At 46.0% G+C, this 24,576-nt stretch overlaps 1 protein-coding gene across 1 annotated transcript in view; it reads right to left on the reverse strand.

Moving 5' to 3' along the window:
- LOC144791944 (arylacetamide deacetylase-like) overlaps positions 1 to 24,576 on the reverse strand; it is a 210,206-nt gene that overhangs the window by 47,851 nt on the left and 137,779 nt on the right. Inside the window, exon 3 of the mRNA XM_078666766.1 lies at positions 2,868 to 2,937. Coding sequence (XP_078522892.1) covers positions 2,868 to 2,937 — 70 coding nt within the window. The remainder of the gene's footprint in view (positions 1 to 2,867; positions 2,938 to 24,576) is intronic.

Below are 24,576 nucleotides of genomic sequence, written 5' to 3' on the forward strand. Positions count from 1 at the left end.
AATAATAATAAATTCTATTTTTCGTGATGCACGTTATAATATATTTACATTACTTTTAATTTTTAAATGAAAAATTGTATTCAGTGTGCACCAGAAAAGCCGAAAGTTAGTAACAATTGTTTGGTAGTGAGTAACAACAAAGGTCTATGCGTTTCAAACCCCCTTGATGGCGGGGTTCTCATCAGGACCAAACACCACTATTCCAAAAGAAACTACAACAGTGGAATTCCCAAAGAACTGGACTATTTGTGTGATTTTAATAATATCTAGAAGTTGTGGACTGTGTTAATTCCATATAATCAACGAGCTACCAGAGCCGTATTTGCTGTGCACCTTACTTGTTCAGCGCTCAGGTCGAGTTCAGGTACCTCTTTGAGTTGCCCTCGCTTCTCCAGCTTCAATTGCTCTGTCCGGCTCAAAAAGTTACACTACTCCCTTCGCCATAACTCCCGTCAATAATTTACGGGCATGCATCAGGGGGAGCGGTTGATGCACCACGCCGTTTTCTGACACGCCCGACTAACCAATGGTAGAAGGGGATAAAGACCACGACAAAGACCACGGATAAATGGTCACCGGTATGCCTAAGATGGGTACCATAGCGGTACTCATTAGCTGCTGAAATTGAAGCAGAAAGGTGAGAACTGACCCTTGCCCTGAAGAAGTTGCCAAAAAGTACTAAACGCAATGAAACATGTTGGCCCTCTATATAATTAGAAGGCAACTAAGTGTCTTTTAACCGAGCAAACCCACAGCACAGAATAAAGAATGGTAGCTAGTGATGTTTTAGCTAATCTTTAACACAACAAGGTGGTCCTAATAGCAGTAGGTTCCACGTTGTTTGGGGTCAGGAATTAAGCAACAGGGAGACACGCCGTATAGCTTATTTTATCAGTCAATACCAACTCACTGATTAGGGATAGTACTTGCTCACTACACCTGCACACTTTATATATCTACAAAATATTTTGTCTTCACATTTTTTGTTTGGTATGGAAGTGCTAATGATGAAAACCAGACTCCACTGGTGAGAGCCTATCAGTGGACTCCCATGGGGTTACTTCCGTGAGGCATTCAATACCTTTGTACACTTTTTTCTTTACCTTTTCTTGTATTTCACATGTGTTGATTTTTTCACAACAGTGTAGATTGATTTGTGTCACAGTACACACCAGGATAAGTACAGTTAGAGAACACAACACATAAGAGAGCGGTAACCAATTTTGGCATACTTTGGACATTGACAATTGCCAGTGTAGTACATGAAGATTTAGGGCCAGATGTAGGTAGCCCAATACCGGTCGGTAACGGCCGAAATGACAACATTTCTGGCGTTTCTGACCGGTATTAGGCTATTGAGATGTAGGTGGCTACATTTCAGATTCGGTAATTTACCGAATCAGTAATTTAAGGAATCGGTAAATTACCAATTCCTTAAAATACCGAATCAGTAAATTACCAAATCTGAAATGTAGGGAGCACTCAAATGAGTGCATTGCACAGGTAAGGATTCAGTATTTACCACCAAATAAAGGTTGGTGGTAAATATCGAAAACCTTAAAAAAAGCAATTTTATGCTTTTTTAACTGTGCCATGTGGCAGACATACATGCCCTAAGGGCATGTATGTGTGCCAAATGTGCACCAATGCACTATTCAGGGGTGCAACAGGGTGTCAATGTGACACCCTGCCACCCTTGAAAACGGTCCCCCTATTACCGATTCGGTATTTACCGAATCGGTATTTACCGATTCGGTAAATACCGAATCGGTAATTCCCATTCATTCCTATGAGCCTCCAGGCCCACAGGAATGAATGGGAATTTCTGATTCGGTACCGCTTCGGTAAATACCGAATCGGTAATACCGAATATTACCCATTCGGTAAAATTTACTGAATTGTTTGTTACATAACATTTACCGATTCTGAAATACAGAATCAGTAAAATTCGGTATTTTAGAATCGGTAAATGTAGATTACCTACATCTGGCCCATAGTGACTACAGATACACATAAGGTCATAAGTAATCTGCTCCATATATCAGGGTCAGGTCACCTATATTGTGTAGCAGACAATTCCATGGACCGCCCATCTTAACATTAAAGGAAGAACCTCCCATCCGTTGCCTTTTGTAGCGGGGATCCACAATTAGACTAGCATTGCTACAACTCAGTGGTCTTCTGGGGCCATATTCCTGAATTCTTTCGTGCAGGTATGCAGGCCCTTTAATGTAAAAGGCTTGGGGTGTCAGGGTCAGTACTTTGTACATTATAAGTTTACGAACTGGTAGCTAGTGAAGTCTGTCCCAAAATACTGATATTGATGTGTATTTTGGTATTTAATACAGTAGGTGGACCGCCTTTTCTGCACAACTTGTAGCCCTGACTCTGATATTCTGCTAGGCCCCACTATAATGCATTAGCATAGTCCAGCCTTGACAGGATTAATGAACTGACCACTGTGACTTGAGCAATGTGTGGGAAAAGAAACTTCTTCAGCATTTGGTAAATTTAGATGCACATTTTCAAAGCTGCTGCTATTTTTAGGTAGATTAGGGTCAAGAAAATTCTATTTGTATCACACATAGATGCCAAACGTTAGTACTTAAATCAGAAATTCCAACATATTTACCAACACAGTCTATAGCAGTCCTTGGGATACGTTCTTATTTATCACATATGTCACGTATACCATACCTGCCTATGAAAGTTTAAATAATGCTTTACTTCATTTTCTTGATTGGGCACCTATTAATAGTGAGTACAGTGCACGAGTCACGCGTTTAAGTAATAATTGGAAAATCAAAGTTTGTATCATATCGAACCTTGAGTACACATTTTTTAAACATTACAAACAAAATACTTACTCAACTGACACAACAACTGCATTTAGCTTGTGTGCAACCCATCTCGCGAGAAGATCATACGGCTCCATGGCTGTAATTCAGTAAGGTAAATCGATAGAAAGTGTTTAAAACAAAGACGCACAACTTCGAAACAATGCCTATATATAACGATTACTTCAATATTGCTTTTTATGTTATGAACTTAATTGTGATATTAACAGAAGTATTCAGTTTTATAAAAATAAGAGATATATAAACCAGACACAGTAACATTGTCAAATATTTATGAGTGTGCAAAGTGTGTTTTTTAAGCGTCTAGTCTCATGAGCTTCTGATTAGTGGCCTACTGTTGTTTGTAGTTTCCTCTACTATATATCGGTTTATTTATTTTTTCACGCCCATTAAATATAGCATTTCTTTGTGTGTTCTTTACATGTTTAGCTTTCTCTTGTTAGTAGTTTGGAACCGTGCCTCACCTGTCATCCATAGGCATTTTGAATTAAAGTGAATATTTGGATTCGTTTTTCCTCAAGAGGGATTCACAACAAATGTTAATGGCACAACATTATACTTGCAAGATTCCTCATTTTCACTCTAAAGTGCAACTGAACTGGAGCTCTGTAACTTTCACATGTTTCCGATTTTTGCACACAAAAAAAATGAAGCCTGCAAGAAAAAACAACGTTGCGTACAAATAAAACAAATAGTTGGGAAAGTGCTCCAAACTAGAACTCCAGATATGTAGTCCAGTGGTAAAGGCGTCATTTGCCCTAAAACAGTGCCGGTAACTTGTTGCAGGGGGTAAAGATTGTTGCTGCCTGGTCACAATCAAGCCACGTTGGCATCCCTGTTGCACGGCTGAAACCACCAAAGTAGGCAATAACCTCATTCATCAAGTAGCTAGGCGCTAGTGGAAATGCCCCGGCAAGGGTCAGTTACCAACTTCAACCGGTAAGGCTACATCAATAGATCTAATATTACAGTGAGCTATAGGGGTGATGGACACGGAGATTGTGCTGACAGAGAGATGACTCTCATTAGGCCCAGATGTTCATCACTCCACTTTGGATGTTCTATTTACTACTCAAAATAGCATCTAGCCAATCGAGATTGAGAACAAGGGTAAGGAGGGTGGAGGGAGTGTCTCCAACGGTGCAGACAACGTAAGGCTGAATATGACCTTTGGGCAGTCCTCGATGGAAGAAAGAGGCATGGAAGGGCTACAGTCAGCAGAAACAAGATGGAAGGGCCCTCAGCCAGCAAGCTAATATCAGCAGTAGGCAATAATCTACAGCTTCCAACTACTTGTAAAACCCTTGCCTGTGAGCAAGTTCGAGGGATGGGGTCATGCCCAGGTTGGGTGGAAAACCTTTTGGGAGTCATCATAGCTAAAGTGAAATCCACCCTTCGAATCGAACCTAAGCCCTTTGTCGAGAGAATTATAGCAGTGAAGCAAATGTGTAGGGATATGCTGAACTTACCAGCGATGCTGAAAGGTATACACAATGGTTTAGGAGCAAAAGTAACACTACAACCTGATGCACCGATACCCCTCAGTCTTGTCCAGCTGGAAACTCTCGTATTGATACCAAGAGGGCATCTATAATAGACCAAACTAGTCTAGTTAGTCAGTCCCACCCAAACCCAAGGGCCCCCATTAGGATGACGGCGGACTTTGTCCGCCCGTCATCCCATCGTGGAAAGGGACCGCCTGCCATAAGGGCGGGGGTCCCGTGGCTGGCATTAGGATGCACCCGCCACAGTGGCGGGCACATCCAGCATTCCTACAATTGTGTTGGTCGGTGCACTCAGCACCGCCCACCACAATGGCAGGAAGGCATGCTTTGCACTTCCATGCACAACAAGGCAGGCACCGCGCGGTGCCTGCTATGTTGTGCATGGCACTGCTGGGGGGTACCATAGGTACCCCCCTTGTGCACCCCCACCCCCCCCAGAGTCCTTGGGGGCCCGTAATGGGCCCCCAAAGCAGACTCTGCATGCCTTGCCACGGAAATGCATTGCAAAATGCCCATTCTAATATGGCTGGTGGTGTCTGATAGACACCGCCACCATATAGATCCCTTTTCCGCCCGGTCGCAAGGCGACTGGGGCGGAAAAGGGGCAGACGGTCTTTCCGTTCTCCGCAAACACCCAGCCATACTAATATGGCGGGGGGTCATTCCGGCACGGATGGCGGGCGGATCACCCCTGCCAGCAAGGAGGATGCAGATAAACTCCAACCGGGTAACAGTCATTACATCGCAGCAGTTATCCCGCATGCCATTACAACGCAATTGATACCACGCATGAGTTGTCACAATGCATAGTCTTCACTACACATTTTTTTTACAACAGATGTGCTTTTACCACGCATGCCTTTACAACGAATTTCCTTGTAAAGATATGTACGTTAAAAGCACATATGTTGTAAAAAAATATAGCCAATTCACGTCACTGTGAGGAAACAGAGGCTCTTCCATTTCCTGACAACGAGGTGCACCGCCCCTGAGAATGCAGGAACAAGGAACCACAAGGAGAGAGAGGAACCACGAGGAGAGACAGGTAAGGGGATTGGGCCTGGGGTGGGGGTTACTATTTTAGGGTAAAAGGGGTCAGGGGGATCGTGCAGGGTAGTGTTTTAGGGTAAGGAGAGGACATGGAGTCGGGAGAGGGTCGTGCAGGGGAAGTATTTTAGGGATTAGGGTAGGGAGAGGACTGGGGGTCTGTTCGTGCAGGGGTAGTGTTTTAGGGTTTGAGGAAGGGTTGGGGGTCATGTAGGGTAGTGTTTTAAGGTAGGGAGAGGACTGGGGATCGGGGGAGAGTTGTGCAGGGGTAATGTTGTAGGGTAGGTAGAGAACTGGGGGTTGGGGGATTGTCATCAATGGGTAGTGTTTTAGGTTTAGTGTAGGGTTAGGGGTCATGCGGGGTAGTGTTTTAGCATAGGGTGATTACTGGGGCCGGGGAGGGTCATGCAGGGGTAGTGTTTTAGGTTTTAGGGTAGGGTTGGGGTCATGCAGGGTAGTGTTTTAGGGTAAGGAGAGGACTGGGGGTCTGGGGAGGGTCATGCAGGAGTACTGATTTAGGGTTTAGGGTATGGCAGGGTAGTGTAACTTACCTTAGACACTTTCTGTATGCCTTTAGCACGCTTGCCTTTGCATTGTAATGGCATGTGTGGTGGTAAAAGAATGTGTTGTAATGGTAGGTCATTGTAGGGGTACTAGCACAGTAATATCCGTGGTGTAATGGCACGTGTGTTATTAGTATGAATAGTACGGTCATACATTCCTCCAACCACCTCCCAGATAATCACAAAAAAGATATGCCTTTGGCCTTGCTCCTGAGCAGATTCACAAACTTTTGTTTATAAACTTGCCACCTGGAGCATGAATTTGAATTTGAATTTGAATTTAAAGGAATTTCTAAAGCGCGCGTATACCTGGCGGTTTCATGGCGCTAGAGGATGCTGCTTAGACCAAGAGTTAGAGTGGAGGATTACAGTGGTGGAAAAGCTTGTAAGAAAAGAAAAGTTTTAAGGGCCCTGCGGAATTCAAGGTAGGAAGGGACCGATCTAATGTGCAGGGGGAGAGAGTTCCAAAAGGTCAGGGCTAGAACAGCAAATTTCAAACCCCCTGATCTGCATTTCTTAAAACGGGTAAAGAGAGCAGGAATTTAGCAGAAGAGCGGAGTTCTCGATTGGGACAATAGACCTTGATTGCCGATGAGATGAACGCGGGCGCGGTCCCCTCGATAGCCTGGAAGGTGGTACAGCCCAACTTCAAGAGGGCCCGTTCTTTAATTGGCAGCCAGTGTAAAGATTTCAGTAACTGAGTGGTGTGATGGAATCTGGGCAGCCCATAAATCAGGCGGGCAGCCTGATTTTGGACGAGCTGAAGGCGACGAAGGGCATATGCAGGGGAGCCGTTGTACACTATATTCCCGTAGTCTAGACGGGATAGGACCATAGCCATAAGGATCCGTTTTAAGGCAGGGAGGGAAAAGACCGGGAAATTTTCCTTATAGTGCGACGAGCAGAGAAACAGGAAGAGACAACTGAACTGATCTGGGAGTGGGGCGTAAGGTGCTGATTGAGTGTAATGCCAAGTGTTTTAACTGAGGGAGAAGATAAGGGGGAGTACCCAAGGCGGGGAGCCAGAAATTGGGGGACCAGGGGCTGGGAGAGCTACCAGTGACAACGAGTTCCGTCTTGCCCGGATTTAATGTAAGGTGATTACAATTCATCCATTCTCTGATGAACAGCATGACCGATTGAAAATTGTGAATGCTAGCAGGGGAGTGAGAAGGTGAAAGATAAGTTGGAGGTCAGCGTAGTTGTACACAGTGACCTCCATCTGCTGTAGTGCAAAGATAAGTGGAAAGATATAAAGATTAAATAGTCATGTCGGGTGTGCTGCCATTAATGAATGTGCAAAAGGAATTGCAGGAGTACTTGTTTAACAAATCACTGCACTGGTTCACATAAAACTGGTATTTTTCTCCTGCATTGACCAATTCTATTTCACTATCAACTAGAGTAAGTTGGATTGGGAATGGACACTTTTTTCTGGCTGGTGACTGTGTCATTGTGAACTTTAATAGCCCTATACCAGCTGATAATATGAGATCCACAGATCTGCATATGGCTCATTCATTAGTCTCTTACCCTTGCTTTTGTTTATTGACCTGGGACACATGTGGTAGGGGCCTATGTCCCTAGACTACGGATCCTCTTACCTCAAGCTGACTATTTTGGCCATCAGGGACATTGTAGCCTGGTCTCTGGGGTCTCGACTACTAACAGATTTAAAGCATTGAAGGGTGTGGATTGACTTCATTAAAAAAGGGGCTCTGGGGAGTACTACACCTGACTTATGGCCGTTCTTTCCAAATTTTGAAGGTGGGAGTAGGAGCGGGAGAGGGGAAGGGTACACCTTCAATTAGCTTTTAGATTTTGCAATGGATGTTATTAACTGGCCCCCAAACCCTGTGTGAACAATGTGAAAAGTGCGCCTTGACTGATAGGTCAAATATTAGGGAAGGGTTGAGCCTGCTTGGCTGTGACAATGTTCTTCCTGTCTCTATTTATTGAGAAGTGCTAGTTGTAGGAGAGTTAGGAAGTGGAAGTTTGAGTCCCTGTTTAGGGGGATCAAATGGAAGGGTATGATCCCCAGGTAGTATCATTATCCAACATACCTACAACACAAGTAGTCGACACTCTAGAGGGCCAATAAAGAAGCCCCAGTGAATTAAACTCCTTAAGAACAATGGCTAACAAATATGTAAATATGGTCTCTTGGAATTAAGCAGAGTTAAAAAGTAAACTCCTAGACCCTGAATGGCATGAATATTTAGAACACTTCCAACTTTGCCTTTTTCAAGAGATATGGGCAATAGATACCCCATATAAGCTTGGAAATAAAACCTATTGTGTTGAAGCTGTTCCTTCATCAAGTGGTATACCTTTGGGAGGATTGGTTATATGAATAAAAATCACCTTAGATGTTGAAATAAGAGTTAATCAAATAGATTCACCTGATATCCTTGAAGTGAGGTTAATCTCAAAGAATGGTAAACTTTTATATCTGATCAACGTTTATAATAGGCCAAGAAGAAGTAATCAGGAGGCACATGTTGTGGAAATATTGGACAACGCCCTAGGATGTGTAGCTCTAAATGATAAAGTTATAGTGGGTGGTGATTTTACCTGCACATATGGACCTATTATTGGATTGGAACTTTTAATGGAGGAGGAAGACTTAGCCATTTGGGTCCCACAATTGGTAGCAAGTCAATTGATCCAGTGTTCTAAAGCAGCTATGGAACTGCTACATCTTCCATTAAAACATGGATTACGGGCATGTAATGGCTGAATCCTGCCGGAAAGTAAAAATGAGTCATCATTATATACCTTTAAAAAGGGGAAACACCCAAACTAAGATAGATTCCATCTTACATAGTGCAGAAGAATGGCATAGAATTACGGCCTTTCAAATTGATGATATGGAACATAGTGATCATCTTCCCATGTGCTTAGAAATGTCAAGGTGATTCACTGAAACACTGCTAGAGATCTATAAGAGCCTGCAACTGCAGCCATCCCTTGGAAACAATCAAAGGTCAATAAGGTGGCCCCATATGGTGAATGATGCTGAGGCCATGGCTTAAATATATAATATATTTTCAGAAATGCTTGGCTTTCATGTAGAATGTGTCCAATCACTAACATCAATTATGGCTATCCATCGATCTGTTCTGACTGCCCTAAGACCTGGACTGACAAAAGCTATCAAATGTTAAGAAATCACATTTAAAAAGTTACTAAGTAATCCTTGGTAAAAATAAGCAATGTAAAGAGGCCAAGATACTCCTACTAGATTGCGTAAAAATGGAAATGTAGAGTTAATATGAGAGGCAAGTGGTAAATACTAAAGCGGATTAACCTATGCACAGAGATAATGGGAGAAGGGCAGCTGGAATGATCTACTCCATGCTACTAAAGCAAAAGACTTGTTTGCATTCTGGATTATAATTGCACATGCAGAATACTATTTGGATCATGCAACCTGGACCCAACATTTTGCTAATCTCTACGCAGAGGCTAATGGGGTGTCTAATAATCAGCATGGGTAATTGACCAATTGTTCAGCCTACAGGATCTATTTCACCATAGAGGAAACAATAAAGACAATTATTGCGTTCAAGCTGGGTAAGGCTCCAGGGCTGGATAAAATTCCAGGAGATTTGATTAGGCGTGATTTAGAAGTGTGGGGTCCTTATGTTAACTTAATTAGCAATGCAGTAGCTTCAGGTGCACCGCACCCCCCACTTGCAACGGTGCTAAAATAGTACTGATATGCAAAAAAGGGTGTAAACTCAATCTTGGGAACTACAAGCGGATTAGTCTTTCAGACACAATGCAGACATTTTATGCCAGACAAGTTCTGGATAAATTGAATAATTGGATCTGTGAAAATAATATACTAACAGTTTACCAGGCAGGGTTTAGATCTCAAACTAGCACAATTAATCAAGTGTTTAGGTTAATGTGCATTTTATGGAAATATGTTAAAATAAGAGATGCCCATATTTATATTGCATTTGTACACTAAAGGGCAGCATTTGATCTTATCCCAAGGGGGCTGATCTGGGCACAGCTAAAATGTCAGGGAGTCCCTGATGACATCCTCACCCAGATATTTAGGTTACATCAGGGTAACTATGTTATGGTCTGTTGGGGGATGAATGGTGACCTAACTGAGCCAATCCTAATTAATTAAGGGGTGAGACATGAATGCGTGCTCACTACTATCTTGTTCTCAATCTTCATTAATGATATTGTTGACCATCTCAGCAAGTGCAGTCATGACACCCCCAATCTTTGCAGGTCTCCGGTTCCAGCACTGCTTTTTGCTGATGATACCATTCAGGCCTCATAGATGCAGAGGGTCTCCTAAACCTTTAGGATAGCCTCAATTAATACTGCACTGGAACAGGATTGGAAATAAACATAAACTAGACGAAATGTATGTCCTTGAAACCTCATAGGTCCTTTAACCCCTCCTATGCTCATGACGAGGTCAGCTTGTCATGAGCCACGGTGCTTGTGTGCTCATGACAAGCTGAGTTCGTCATGACCGTTGGAATGCTAACACGCTGGGCTGATTCCCCTGCTCTGCGAGCGATCCACACAAACGGGTGTGGTCATGATGTGCTCAGCTCGTCATGAGCACACGAGCACCGTGGCTCATGATGAGCTGACCTCGTCATGAGCACGGGGGCACTGTGCGGGCCCCCCACCCCCCAGCACAGCGGGGGAAACAGCCCCGCAGTCAAGGGGTTAAGAAAAACATCCATGTTGGTAAGGAAATTCTTAAAATGGTCTCACATTTTAATTATCTGGGTATTACTATAGACTCTAGGGTGTTGTGGATACCCCAAATAAATCTCACAAAAAAGATTCTCACATATGGTGCAAGGGCGGTTTATAGTAAATATCATAAGTCTACAATAAAAGCTGTTACGGCTCTAAAGATATACACGTATAAAGCCCAGGCTGCAGCATTGTATGGGGCTGAGCTGTGGGGCATAGAAAATGTATTTAAGGCAGCTTTCCATTGAGGAAAATAAATTAATGAGGGGTCTAATAGGCCTTGTGGCTACACCATTAATGCCCCTTTTCCATAACCTTTATGTAAAATGGATAGAGAATATTGCATTTTCAGACCACTGGTCATCTGGGTGAAGTTGTGAATGATACTGGATCACTATAGAGAAGGCCTTACAGAAATAATAGCCTTAGATGAACTGCTAACTCTTCCCTGGCTGCGTTATGTGAAAGCATGTTTTTTAAGCTTGGTTTAAGTGATCATTGGGACGAGACACAAACCCTGTCCTAGAACTTCAAGAAACAGTTGAAGCAGATATATTCATAGTACCAGCTGAACATACTGCATAGTAACCCAAGATTAGGCAGATAAGCCACACAATTTTGGGAAGTTAAACCTTGTCCAGGTTTTGAAGAGTTGTTGGGTGTTGTTTGTCCTCTCCTGGCAAGAAAAGAATATTTGAAGCTTCGCTATCGTATCCTTCAACTTAAAGCCTATACAATAAAATAAAATACCGATAATGGGCTAAATACTGAATCCCTCCTCACTATATACCCTTTAGCAAATTTAGAAAGTATTACAATTTTTGTTCTTTTGCACATTCTATGGCAAGATTAGGAAAAAGTGGATTTGCCCTCTCTGTCAGAAGTTGGGACAGAAAGCACCAGGAAGCTCTGAGAGTTTTGAGCTACAAAATGCTGCCTTATGTGTTTTTTTAGCTTGAGCAGTTGCAATTGCACAGGAAGAAATAGGTCTAAAAGTTTTAACACTTTTGCTTTTTTTAAATAATGGATTATTTGTTTATCTGATTCTGGTTTTATTTTTCTTCCATTGCTTTAAATTGAAAAATGTACTTTAATTAACTTTTATGGTTAATAACCAGAGAAAAAGTTTGAAAGAGACCTAGACCTTCAAATACATCAAAGAACACAAATTAGGCTAACTCGTGGACGAAAATTTAAAAATGGTCATAAAATACAAAATCTTACAATACTCTTTTATCTGTTCTGTAAAGGACAGGATTAAACATTCAGACCATCCGAGGCTATAAAATGTATAAGAACATATTAACATACAATTCCAAAGTTGGCCTCCATATTTGAATATGTCTTCATGCCTGAACTGCATTACTTGCTCTATCAAGGATATTTGGAATATCTCAGTTGCAATGTTTACGATTTTAGGTTTGATTATCATGTTTGTTGCAGTCATTAGGCCTTTTGTACACACGTTCTGCTGTTTTTCTCATCCAGCCCATTTAGCGTCGTCATTCAACTGAACATCTTATTAAAGTAGTTGTTGCTCTGGAGAAGTTATTAGACTTATTCTCACAGCTATGTCATCCCAGCACATTGTCAGCTGGGCACAATCCACAAAAATATGGGCTAAGATGCCTTTTTAGAATTTGCACTTTCAGAATTCACTGCCCTACTTCTCCATTTTTTCCTATGACCAATTTGTCTTCTTGAAGTGTTTTGCTGTACATAGACAATTTGCATATTCAGCCTAATTTTTCAAATATTTAACAAAGATGCTGGAGAGATGTCACAATGAAGTTCTTTTTGCCATTCCAATCCATGTTTGTTTAGAAGAGCTTATATATGTGCCTGGTAGCAATTTGTTTGACTTAGGCAGATAGGGATGTTGAGTGCTGTAGAAGTGTGGTGCTCATTATTAGCTCAATCAATGAAACATATCTTGTGACCAATAAATACTGTTGCAATTCACTAGTAGTTGGTGGCAAGAGACAAAACCAAAGTAAAACCAACTATCCTAGTAAGATCATTTACCACCTATTCTAATGAGGGTTTACTTACAAAAAAACAATTGAGTTAAAGTACAAATTCTTAATGCCTCTTCCAAATTATTGTAGAATGTTCAAAAGGAATTTGAAATTCAGCAATATGGTTGGGAAGCAGCAGAGAAATAAGGGTGTTTCATAACCTCTGCAATGTTGAGAACGTGATGATCACCCTCTCCACATAACTAATGGAATGTGGAGAACGTGAACATTATATGAGAAAATCTTTGTGGTGCTTGCACCAATATTTCTTCAAAAAATGATTTTAGATCGAGTGAAGAGTTTCCCTCACATCCTGAAATTATTTTATTTTCAATCATAGATATCCAGTGTAGGGGCATCCAGATTTTTACTGCAGTATTTTGGTGACTTTAGCATAGTATCTCCACAATTAAATACTGACCTGGAATGTATAGTTTTTGGCATTACCTTTCAGGCAGTGGCTGCCACCATGCATTAAACTATATTTGAAGACATTCAAATAACAAGTCAGATTTTGCTAATGTTACTTCTCTTTTTATATGACAAAAATACATTTTCACAGCAGGTGTTTCTCAGCTCATTCATTACTAATTTTCATCCAGAGAAAGTTTTTGTATCAGATCTAGAAGTATGAATTAGAGAATGATTTAAATTGCAGAGTCTGGTTGCACTCTGTCAGGGCGATGAAGTAAAATGCTCTGTTGCGTTGGCAAAGTGCTCCTCCACATTTAGAGATGGCTGTCAGCCCTGCAGACATCTCTAGCGTTCACTATCAGAATATCGACCCTCATAATATCGACCTACACAAATATCGAGTCATTAATATCGCATACAAACGTATCAACTACCAATCCCCAAAATTAAAATTACACAAATATCGAGAAAAATAATCATAAAATATATCAACTAAAAAAATATTGACTACAAAATTATCGTAAACAAAAATATCGGAAAATTCAACATAACATATAATCCAATAAATATTTTGACATACAGAATATTGATAACAGAAACATCACTAAAATACATCTTAACTCAATACAAAAATAACATTTAAAAACTCTAAATAAAAATATTTAAGTATTTAAGCCTTTAAAGAAACTGAGAAAATATATATTTCAAACAACAAAATATGTATAAAAAAATTAACAACTGAAAAAACAGAACTACTTACTAATTAAACTAAAAAAGATCATATTTAAAAAAATACATAAAATCTAATACATAAAATAATAATTACCACCATCAAATGTAAACACACATATATACAATTTATTTAAAAAATATATAACATACAGAAAAACACATATTCTAACTATATTATAATATAAAATAAAATATAATTTGAAATAAATACAAATAACATTGAAGAAATAAAATTTTAACTGCCAAAATAGTCAAACAGACACTATTGTCACCAATAAAATTAAACTACAACAAAGACTAATGAAAAGCTGCAACTAATTAAACTAATACAATAAAAGTAGCCAATTCATTAACCCCTTTGCCGCGGCGTGAATTCCGCCGTGGTGCGGGGGGGCTAGAGGGTGGGCGTGCGCTGCGGTACTCATGACGGCTCCCGGCCATCATAAATCACGGTGGGCGTGTGCTCATGACGACCGGGAGCAGTCAAAGCTCCGCACACTGATTAATTCTCCTGCACAGGCAGGGAATTAACACCGCGTGGGAGGAGCGGCTATGTTCGAACGTCTCCTGTCCAACATGAGTCCACGCCTACTGTGACTCATGACAGCTGGGAACCGTCATGAGCACCGAAGAGGTTAACCGAAATTTACCTCAATATCGACAAACATTGGAGAAGGACGTAACTCTTTCATATTGACAACCCAACAAATACAATCTCTAAATACTACTGCACCTGAAGACTCTCATTCAAAGTAAGTACAAAACTTTTTTTTTAAATCAGCCTAACTTAACTTAAACATAATTAAACATATAAACATACTAAACAAATTCATTTTCTATTTATATTTTATAGACTAACAGACTTACAGATTTACAACCTTTACCAAATGTCTACACTACATAGAAATTTACCTTCCACCATTTGGTCCCAAAAAGAATGCGAATATTAACAAAAATAATAAAATCAAGTACGTTTATCTCTTAATTATTTATAAAACTGAGCTAAATAAACTTAAAAACAGTCCTAACAAACAAAATATAACTAATAAACAATTTTATTTTTATTTCCCTTCTCCAGCCTACAGAATTTAAAATACAAAAACAACATCAAAGAAATCAACTAAATCAACCAAAATTAGTAAGTATTGTTCCTAAAATAAAAAATTATTAAATAACAAATAGGCACTAACTGAAATAAACTAACGGAAAATATGTAGCACTTCAATAAAACTAGGAAATTATTTTTTTAACCAACAGAAACAAGAACATTAAAGCAGAAAAATCACCAACAAACTTTGAAAAAGGATCAAAAAAGAAAAAGCAACATATATGTAAGTATTATTAAAAATGTATTATATGGCGCATATGCATATGCCACGCAGTCTAGCTGGCAATGCTGTAGGATGCATGCCGAAGGAGCTCCGGCCAGCCACTGCTAATTTAAGCAATTTTAGCGGAGCTGGGGGCTCACTGACGCCGGCTCTGGGGGGGTCATGATAGCAGAAGATGAGGGGCGTCTGTTAAGGAGAGGAGGACCGATCAGAGGCGAAGGCAGAGGTGAGCCCGCCGTCACGCATTGGCCTGCCAGTGCGAGTGCCCCCCATTTTTTCGGCGCCTGGATTGGAGGTTACCCGGTGTGCGGTGGGGGCTGTGCCTGCCCCCTCGGAACCCTCCTGGCTGTATCCCGCTCCTGAATGGATGGTGAAACAGCGGAAACTTCTGCCCCAGAGAGAGGGGCGGGTGCCCTCTGCCTTGAGTGGACGACTGACCCAGCAGTGAGCTCGGAGCCGCCATTTCCTTAGCCGCTACAGAGCAGTGCCCTGGACCGGGACGCCTTGGGCTACCTCCTCTAGTTTGGGGGTGTTCTATCTCTAGATCTTAGGAGCCGGTAGCGCCTGCATTCAGAGGAATGACGACGAGGACGGGGCGATTAAAAGGTGGCACCCTTGCGGAGCTGGAGCCCGTTGGGAGGCGATGACAGAGGTGGGAGCGCTGCAGTGACTTGGCCTGCCGGAGGGATCGCCAGTTGCCTTACGACTAACGGGCCGGGGGCTCCCCGGGGTACAGTGAGGTCTGGCCTTGTGTGCTCTAGATCTCTCTGGGCATCATCCACGGCGTCAGGGCAGATGGCAGAGCAGCGGGAGCTTTGACCTTGGTGAATGACGACCTGCGACGGGCCTAGGGAAAACGCCTGGCCTATTGGCTACCTCTGAGGCACCATTTTCTGCACGTCGCGCTGGGGATGGCCCCACGTGCGGGACACCAGCGACTGTCTCCCCTGGCTCGGCAGGGCTCTCGGCGGACATAGCTGGCAACAGAGGCGCTTGGACACCGGTGGGAGCCGGTGTGAAGGACAGCATCGGGGACAGTGTGGGGCTTCTAATCGGGAGCTTGCCGTGGTGGTGACCGCCATTTTGCCCAAGGTGACCAGTAAGACCCTGTGAGTAGAGAATGTGGGGTGAGGTGCGTGGCTCTTTGGAGGCACTGTGGGCCTGGTGGGGGTTCCTGGGAGCAAGCACTCCCACTGTCCTGTACGGCGCTGCGCACCCTGCGTGATTGGCACCATCGACTTGGGCTTTGCTGGGGCCTATGGAACTGGCATGAAGTGGGAAGAAAGTATGAGGGCGCTGGCGTCACAGGGGCTTTGAAGTGGCATCTCCCTGACCTGACCAGCAGTGGTGCGCCTTAACAGTTGATATATAGCGAGGGAGGAGTGTGGAGGGCAGGAACTCTTGCTGCTGGTCTGCCCATCTGTGCCCCCACTCTTGGACACCGCTCCCTGTCGCACCATAAGGCATATAGACTCTGCACCTGCCGCAGCCCTGGGCTAATGCGTTGAAGAAGTGAGTGAGAGGACATTGGGGGGTCCCTGACAACTGGCGGTCCTACGGATGGTCTTTTCCCGGGGGGCTCTGGTGGTACTAGCACCCGGCGATCTCACCTGAGGCATTTGTGTACTTATCTGTTCATGGGCTGCAGGGGGGCAGTTGAAATACACGCATCATCTTACCTTGGGAGCGAGGTCACGGGACGTACATGCCCTTGGGCCCTTAGTAGGTGATCCTCGTTGCGACACCCCATCTGTTTGGATGTTGTGGTCTCTGGGCGCCCTAATCAGACATCATCTCAACAGCACACTGAGCACTGTATGGTGACGTACGATGGGTTGGAGGGAGCGGCTGTGAGCGGTTGGCCCTGGGTGTGAGCGGGCTGATGCATAGGTCTCCTGGTCCCTGAGGCTCTTGCTTCGTGCTTAGGTACTAGTAGCTGCCTACGATTTCATATTGCTCCTGACCCTGACTTTATTGGTATCCATCAACCTGCGAGACGGTGCTCCGCTCGAGGGGGCGGGGAGCGTTGTCGGGGCTACACAAGGAAGAAGGGATTGGACTCCTCTCGTCGGACGGACGCCGTAGGGTCGCTGCTAATCCTGAGGCGGCCCAACCTGATTCTTCATCAATATTGTGAGGCGAGTACACTTGGCACCCAGGTGCACTCTCGTGTAACCCTGCGATCCCCCCTGGCCCTTGCAGTTGGCCTTGCTGAAGGACTCACCACCTTAGAGGATGACATGCACCAAAGGGGGGAAAGACCGGACAGTGGCCTCCAAAGACAACACCGTAGCCGCTGTGTGAGGCAAGGCGGGTGTATCGGCCCCTACGGAGGTGGCTTCGCAGACGGGAAGGGACTCGCCATCTGTCACGAAAGCTTTTGCGGCCATATTTCTGACAGAGCTCAAATCGGAGAGTGGCTCTCTCCACACTGAGGTCCACTCCTGTGTCCGGGAGCTTCGAAAGGCTGTGGTGGTGACCGCCATTTTGCCTGAGGCGACCAGGAAGACCCTGAGAGTAGACAAAGTGGGGTGAGGTGTGTGGCTCTTGGGAGGCACTGTGGGCCTGGTGGGAGTTCCCGGGAGCAAGCACTCCCACTGCACTGTACGCCGCTTTGCCCCCCGCGTGATTGGCACCATCGACTTGGGCTTTGCTGGGGCCTATGGAACTGGCGTGAGGTGGTGGGAAGAAAGTGTGATGGCGCTGGTGTCACAGGGGCTTTGAAGTGGCATCCCCCTGACCTGACCTGCAGCGGTGCGCCTGAACAGTGGACATATAGCGAGGGAGGAGTGTGGAGGGCAGAAACTCTTGCTGCTGATCTGCCCATCTGTGCCCCCACTCTTGGACTCCGATCCCTGTCGCACCATAAGGCATATAGACTCTGCACCTGCCGCAGCCCTGGACTAATGTGTTCAAGAAGCGAGTGAGAGGACATTGGGGGGGTCCCCGACAACTGGCGGTCCTACGGCTGGTGTTTTCCCGGGGGGCTCTGGTAGTACTAGCACCCGGTGATCTCACCTGAGGCATTTGTGTACTTATCTGTTCATGGGCTGCAGAAAGGCAGTTGAAATGCACACATCATCTTACCCTGGGTGCGAGGTCATGGGACGTACACGCCCTTGGGCCCTTAGTAGATGATCCCCGTTGCAACACCCCATCTGTTTGGCTGTTGTGGTCTCTGGGCGCCCTAATCAGACATGTTATGTTATGTTATGTTATGTTATGTTATATAAATCTTTTATAGCGCACGGCTACTCCTAGGAGTGTCCCGGCGCTTTTATTGTAGACCTGTAACAGATAACACAACAAGGAAAATAATAGACCCAGACAACAGAAAAGAGCATAACTAAAGGGCAAAAAGCCAAGTTTTAAGGCCCTTCCTGAAGGCCAACAGATTGGAAGTACTACGCAGTACCAAAGGCAAAGTATTCCAGAGCTGTGGCGCCAACAGCCTGAAAGAACGGCCCCCAATACGTGCCCTTTTTACTTGCGGGACCACGGCAAGAAACAGAGACTCGGATCTTAGAGATCGGGCAGGATGGTAAAAGGCTAACCTCTTTTGGAGATATTTCGCTCCAGAAGCATGAAGAGCCTTGTGGGCCAAAGTCAAGGTCTTAAAAACTATCCGCTTCCGGATAGGCAACCAATGAAGTGACTGCAGGAGGCCGGAGGTTCTAGCTCGTCCGTAGAGGCCAAAAATGGCCCGTGCAGCCGAGTTCTGGACCACCTGCAGCCGTTGCAAGAGATACTCCGGCAGGCCGAGATAAAGGACGATTGGAATAGTTCACTCTCGAGCCAATTAAGGCCTGCACCGTGATCTTCCTATGATCTTCCGAGAGCAAGGGAAGAAACTTACGGAGCATCCTGAGGAGGCCAAAGCATGTACCTGTTAGACCCAAGATCTGTGATCGCAATGTCAGGCCACCATTCCTGCCAAACTGGGTGCGACCGACACCCGAAGAAGAGTACCTCAGATTTATCTGAGTTGCACTTGAAAACAGCCCCAAGGCAACCGCAGATACTCTCTCCATCAAAATCTGCTCCTTTCCCACACGTAAAGGAGGAGCTAGGTATCATCGGCATAGGATACGATCTGGGCCCCAAAGGACTCCGCCAGTGCCGCCAGAGGGGTCATAAAGATGTTAAATAGAGTCGGGCTCAACACTGAGCACTGCGGGACTCCGACTCCCAATGGCGGCATCACGGCAGAGCTAGGAGAGGCCCAGACCGTTTGTCGGCGGCCAGCCAGGAAAGATCGAAACCAGCTGAGCACCGTCCCCCTCAGACCGATCTCATAAAGTCTGGCGAGGAGACCCTCATGGGGGATGGTGTCAAAAGCCGCCGACAAGTCAAGCATCACAAGCATAGCTTTGCCTCCTGAATCCAGTACCTCCTTAATAGCTTCCGACACCTCCAAGAGCGCCGTCTCGGTGCTTACGTTGGCGCGGAAGCCAGATTGGGTGGAATGCATCACATCTCAACAGCACACTGAGCACTGTACAGAGACATAGGACGGGTTGGAGGGAGCGGCTGTGAGCCGTTGGCCCTGGGTGTGAGGGGGATGATGCATAGGGCTCCTGGTCCCTGAGGCTCTTGCTCCCTGCTTAAGTACTGAAGTAGCTGCGTACGATCTCATATTGCTCCTGACCCTGACTTTATTGGTATCCATCAACCTGCGTGATGGTGCTCCGCTCAAGGGGGCTGGGTGCGTTGTCGGGGCTACACAAGCAAAAAGGTATCGGACTCCTCTTGTCGGATGGATGCCATAGGATCGCTGCTAATCCTGAGGCGGCCCAACCTGATTCTTCATCAATATTGTGAGGAGAGTACACTTGGCACCCAGGTACACTCTTGTGCAACCCTGCGATTCCCCCTGGCCCTTGCAGTTGGCCTTGCTGAAGGACTCACCACCTTAGAGGATGACATGCACCAAAGGGGGGTAAAACCTGACAGTGGCCTCCAAAGACAACCCCGTAGCTGCTAGGTGAGGCAAGGCGGGTGCATCGGCCCCTACGGAGGTGGCTTCGCAGACGGGAGGGGACTCGCCACCTGTCACATAAGCTTTTATGGCCACATTCCTGACAGAGCTCAAATCGGAGATTGGCTCTCTCCACACTGAGGTCCACTCCTGTGTACGGGAGCTTCGAAAGGCCGTGGTGGTGACCGCCATTTTGCCTGAGGCGACCAGGAAGCCCCTGAGAGTAGACAACGTGGGGTGAGGTGCGTGGCTCTTGGGAGGCACTGTGGGCCTGGTGGGGGTTCCCAGGAGCAAGCACTCCCACTGCCCTGTACGGTGCTGCGCCCCCTGCGTGATTGGCACCATTAACTTGGGCTTTGCTTGGGCCTATGGAACTGGCGTGAGGTGGGAAGAAAGTGTGATGGCGCTGGTGTCACAGGGGCTTTGAATTGGCATCCCCCTGACCTGACCTGCAGCAGTGAGCTTTAACAGTGGACATATAGCGAGGGAGGAGTGTGGAGGGCAGAAACTCTTGCTGCTGATCTGCCCATCTGTGCCCCCACTCTTGGACTCCAATCCCTGTCGCACCATAAGGCATATAGACTCTGCACCTGCCGCAGCCCTGGGCTAATGTGTTGAAGAAGCAAGTGAGAGGACACTGGGGGGGTCCCCGATAACTGGCGGTCCTACGGCTGGTGTTTTCCCGTGGGGGCTCTGGTGGTAATAGCACTCGGCAATCCCACCTGAGGCATTTGTGTTCTTATCTGTTCATGGGCTGCAGAAGGGCAGTTGAAATGCATGCATCATCTTACCCTGGGAGCGAGGTCACGGGATGTACACGCCCTTGGGCCCTTAGTAGGTGATCCCCGTTGCAACACCCCATCTGTTTGGCTGTTGTGGTCTCTGGGCGCCCTAGTCAGGCATCACATCTTGACAACACACTGAGCACTGTACGGAGACGTACGACAGGTTGGAGGGAGCGGCTGTGAGCGGTTGGCCCCGGGTGTGAGCGGGCTGATGCATAGGGCTCCTGGTGCCTGAGGCTCTTGCTCCCTGCTTAAGTACTGAAGTAGCTGCGTACGATCTTATATCGCTTCTGACCCTGACTTTATTGGTATCCATCAACCTGCGAGATGGTGCTCCGCTTGAGGGGGCTGGGAGCGTTGTCAGGGCTACACAAGCAAGAAGGTAAGGACTCCTCTTGTCAGATGGACGCCGTAGGGTCGCTGCTAATCCTGAGTCGGCCCGACCTGATTCTTAATCAATATTGTGAGGCGAGTACACTTGGCACCCAGGTGCACTCTTGTTCAACCCTGCGATCCCCCCTGGTCCTTGCAGTTGGCCTTGCTGAAGGACTCACCACCTTAGAGAATGACACGCACCAAAGGGAGGAAATACCTGACAGTGGCCCCCAAAGACAACCCCGTAGCCGCTATGTGGGGCAAGGCGGGTGCATCGGCCCCTACGGAGGTGGCTTCGCAGATGGGAGAGGACTCGCCACCTGTCATGCAAGCTTTTATGGCCACATTCCTGACAGAGCTCAAATCGGAGATTGGCTCTCTCCGCACTGAGGTCCACTCCTGTGTCCGGAAGCTTCGAAAGGTGGTCACTGATCTTGGAGAACGTGTCGACGGGTTGGAAAAGACGGTAGATGCCCGAATCGAGGAACAATTATGGCAGCGCCTGGCCACCCTGGAAGAGCAGCACATAGAGTTACAACTGAAGCAGGAGGACCTGGAAAATCAGAGCCGCCGGAATAACCTCCGCACCCGGGGGGTTCCTCTCGGAGAAGAGGGGAAGGACATTATGACCTACGTGGCACAGCTTCTGCATGAAATATGGGGGGACGATGATGCGTCTCCGCTGGCCCTGGACAGGGCTCACCGGGTTGCAGGCCCCACGGGCAGGCCAGGCATCCTCCCAGACATCCTAACTAGGGTCCACTTCTTTATGGAAAAGAAGGCTACACTCAGGGCGGCGCGTGCCAAGCCAGACCACCCCTTGTTATAAATATTTTTGTCCACCCTAAGCGTGGAAGGGTATACTCAGATGTGAGTCCCTTGCTCATTGCACCATCAGGATTCAAGCAAGCCGGGCCGAAGACGGCTGAAATGCCAGAAACCGGTCCCCGGAAGCTTGTTTCCTTCCCAGTGTAAGAATTGGCTTTTGTAGTCTGGTCTGCCCTGTTCCCATGATGCACTGGGCCAGGGACAGACTAATTTGCATACAGCCAGGTTCTGAAACTGGGATGGTGCAATGAGCTAAAAAACGGTGTTGGAGCTAGCCCTGATCTCTTGACTGGGTGAGAGTATTCTGATTAATTCAGAGACTCTGTCCATCACCACCCCTTGTTATAAATATTTTTGTCCACCCTAAGCGTGGAAGGGTATACTCAGATGTGAGTCCCTTGCTCATTGCACCATCAGGATTCAAGCAAGCCGGGCCGAAGACGGCTGAAATGCCAGAAACCGGTCCCCGGAAGCTTGTTTCCTTCCCAGTGTAAGAATTGGCTTTTGTAGTCTGGTCTGCCCTGTTCCCATGATGCACTGGGCCAGGGACAGACTAATTTGCATACAGCCAGGTTCTGAAACTGGGATGGTGCAATGAGCTAAAAAACGGTGTTGGATCTAGCCCTGATCTCTTGACTGGGTGAGAGTATTCTGCTTAATTCAGAGACTCTGTCCATCACCACCCCTTGTTATAAATATTTTTGTCCACCCTAAGCGTGGAAGGGTATACTCAGAAGTGAGTCCCTTGCTCATTGCACCATCAGGATTCAAGCAAGCCGGGCCGAAGACGGCTGAAATGCCAGAAACCGGTCCCCGGAAGCTTGTTTCCTTCCCAGTGTAAGAATTGGCTTTTGTAGTCTGGTCTGCCCTGTTCCCATGATGCACTGGGCCAGGGACAGACTAATTTGCATACAGCCAGGTTCTGAAACTGGGATGGTGCAATGAGCTAAAAAACGGTGTTGGATCTAGCCCTGATCTCTTGACTGGGTGAGAGTATTCTGCTTAATTCAGAGACTCTGTCCATCACCACCCCTTGTTATAAATATTTTTGTCCACCCTAAGCGTGGAAGGGTATACTCAGATGTGAGTCCCTTGCTCATTGCACCATCAGGATTCAAGCAAGCCGGGCCGAAGACGGCTGAAATGCCAGAAACCGGTCCCCGGAAGCTTGTTTCCTTCCCAGTGTAAGAATTGGCTTTTGTAGTCTGGTCTGTCCTGTTCCCATGATGCACTGGGCCAGGGACAGACTAATTTGCATACAGCCAGGTTCTGAAACTGGGATGGTGCAATGAGCTAAAAAACGGTGTTGGATCTAGCCCTGATCTCTTGACTGGGTGAGAGTATTCTGCTTAATTCAGAGACTCTGTCCATCACCACCCCTTGTTATAAATATTTTTGTCCACCCTAAGCGTGGAAGGGTATACTCAGATGTGAGTCCCTTGCTCATTGCACCATCAGGATTCAAGCAAGCCGGGCCGAAGACGGCTGAAATGCCAGAAACCGGTCCCCGGAAGCTTGTTTCCTTCCCAGTGTAAGAATTGGCTTTTGTAGTCTGGTCTGCCCTGTTCCCATGATGCACTGGGCCAGGGACAGACTAATTTGCATACACCCAGGTTCTGAAACTGGGATGGTGCAATGAGCTAAAAAACGGTGTTGGATCTAGCCCTGATCTCTTGACTGGGTGAGAGTATTCTGCTTAATTCAGAGACTCTGTCCATCACCACCCCTTGTTATAAATATTTTTGTCCACCCTAAGCGTGGAAGGGTATACTCAGATGTGAGTCCCTTGCTCATTGCACCATCAGGATTCAAGCAAGCCGGGCCGAAGACGGCTGAAATGCCAGAAACCGGTCCCCGGAAGCTTGTTTCCTTCCCAGTGTAAGAATTGGCTTTTGTAGTCTGGTCTGCCCTGTTCCCATAATGCACTGGGCCAGGGACAGACTAATTTGCATACAGCCAGGTTCTGAAACTGGGATGGTGCAATGAGCTAAAAAACGGTGTTGGATCTAGCCCTGATCTCTTGACTGGGTGAGAGTATTCTGCTTAATTCAGAGACTCTGTCCATCACCACCCCTTGTTATAAACACGTCTAAGTGGAAACAAGATACAAATCTTTCAAGATCTCACGCCCAATACCTTGCAAAGACTTCGGGGTTTCAAACCAGTGACAGGCAAATTGCAAAGCATGGCTATCTCCTACCAGGGGGGCCACCCATTTGCCCTAATTTTTGAGTGGGAATCCAAGCGTCGGGTGATACGGGCCTATAAAGAAGCGGCGCAACTACTTTACCTCTCATCAGCGCCACCTGCCAGTGCCACGCGACTCCCGCCTCTCACACGGGCGCCTGCAAAACCATCCTGGTCTACAGTGCGCCGTCACAGACGCTCACCATATCCCAATG

Source organism: Lissotriton helveticus, chromosome 11 (assembly GCF_964261635.1).
Source record: "Lissotriton helveticus chromosome 11, aLisHel1.1, whole genome shotgun sequence".
Classification (NCBI taxonomy): domain Eukaryota; kingdom Metazoa; phylum Chordata; class Amphibia; order Caudata; family Salamandridae; genus Lissotriton; species Lissotriton helveticus.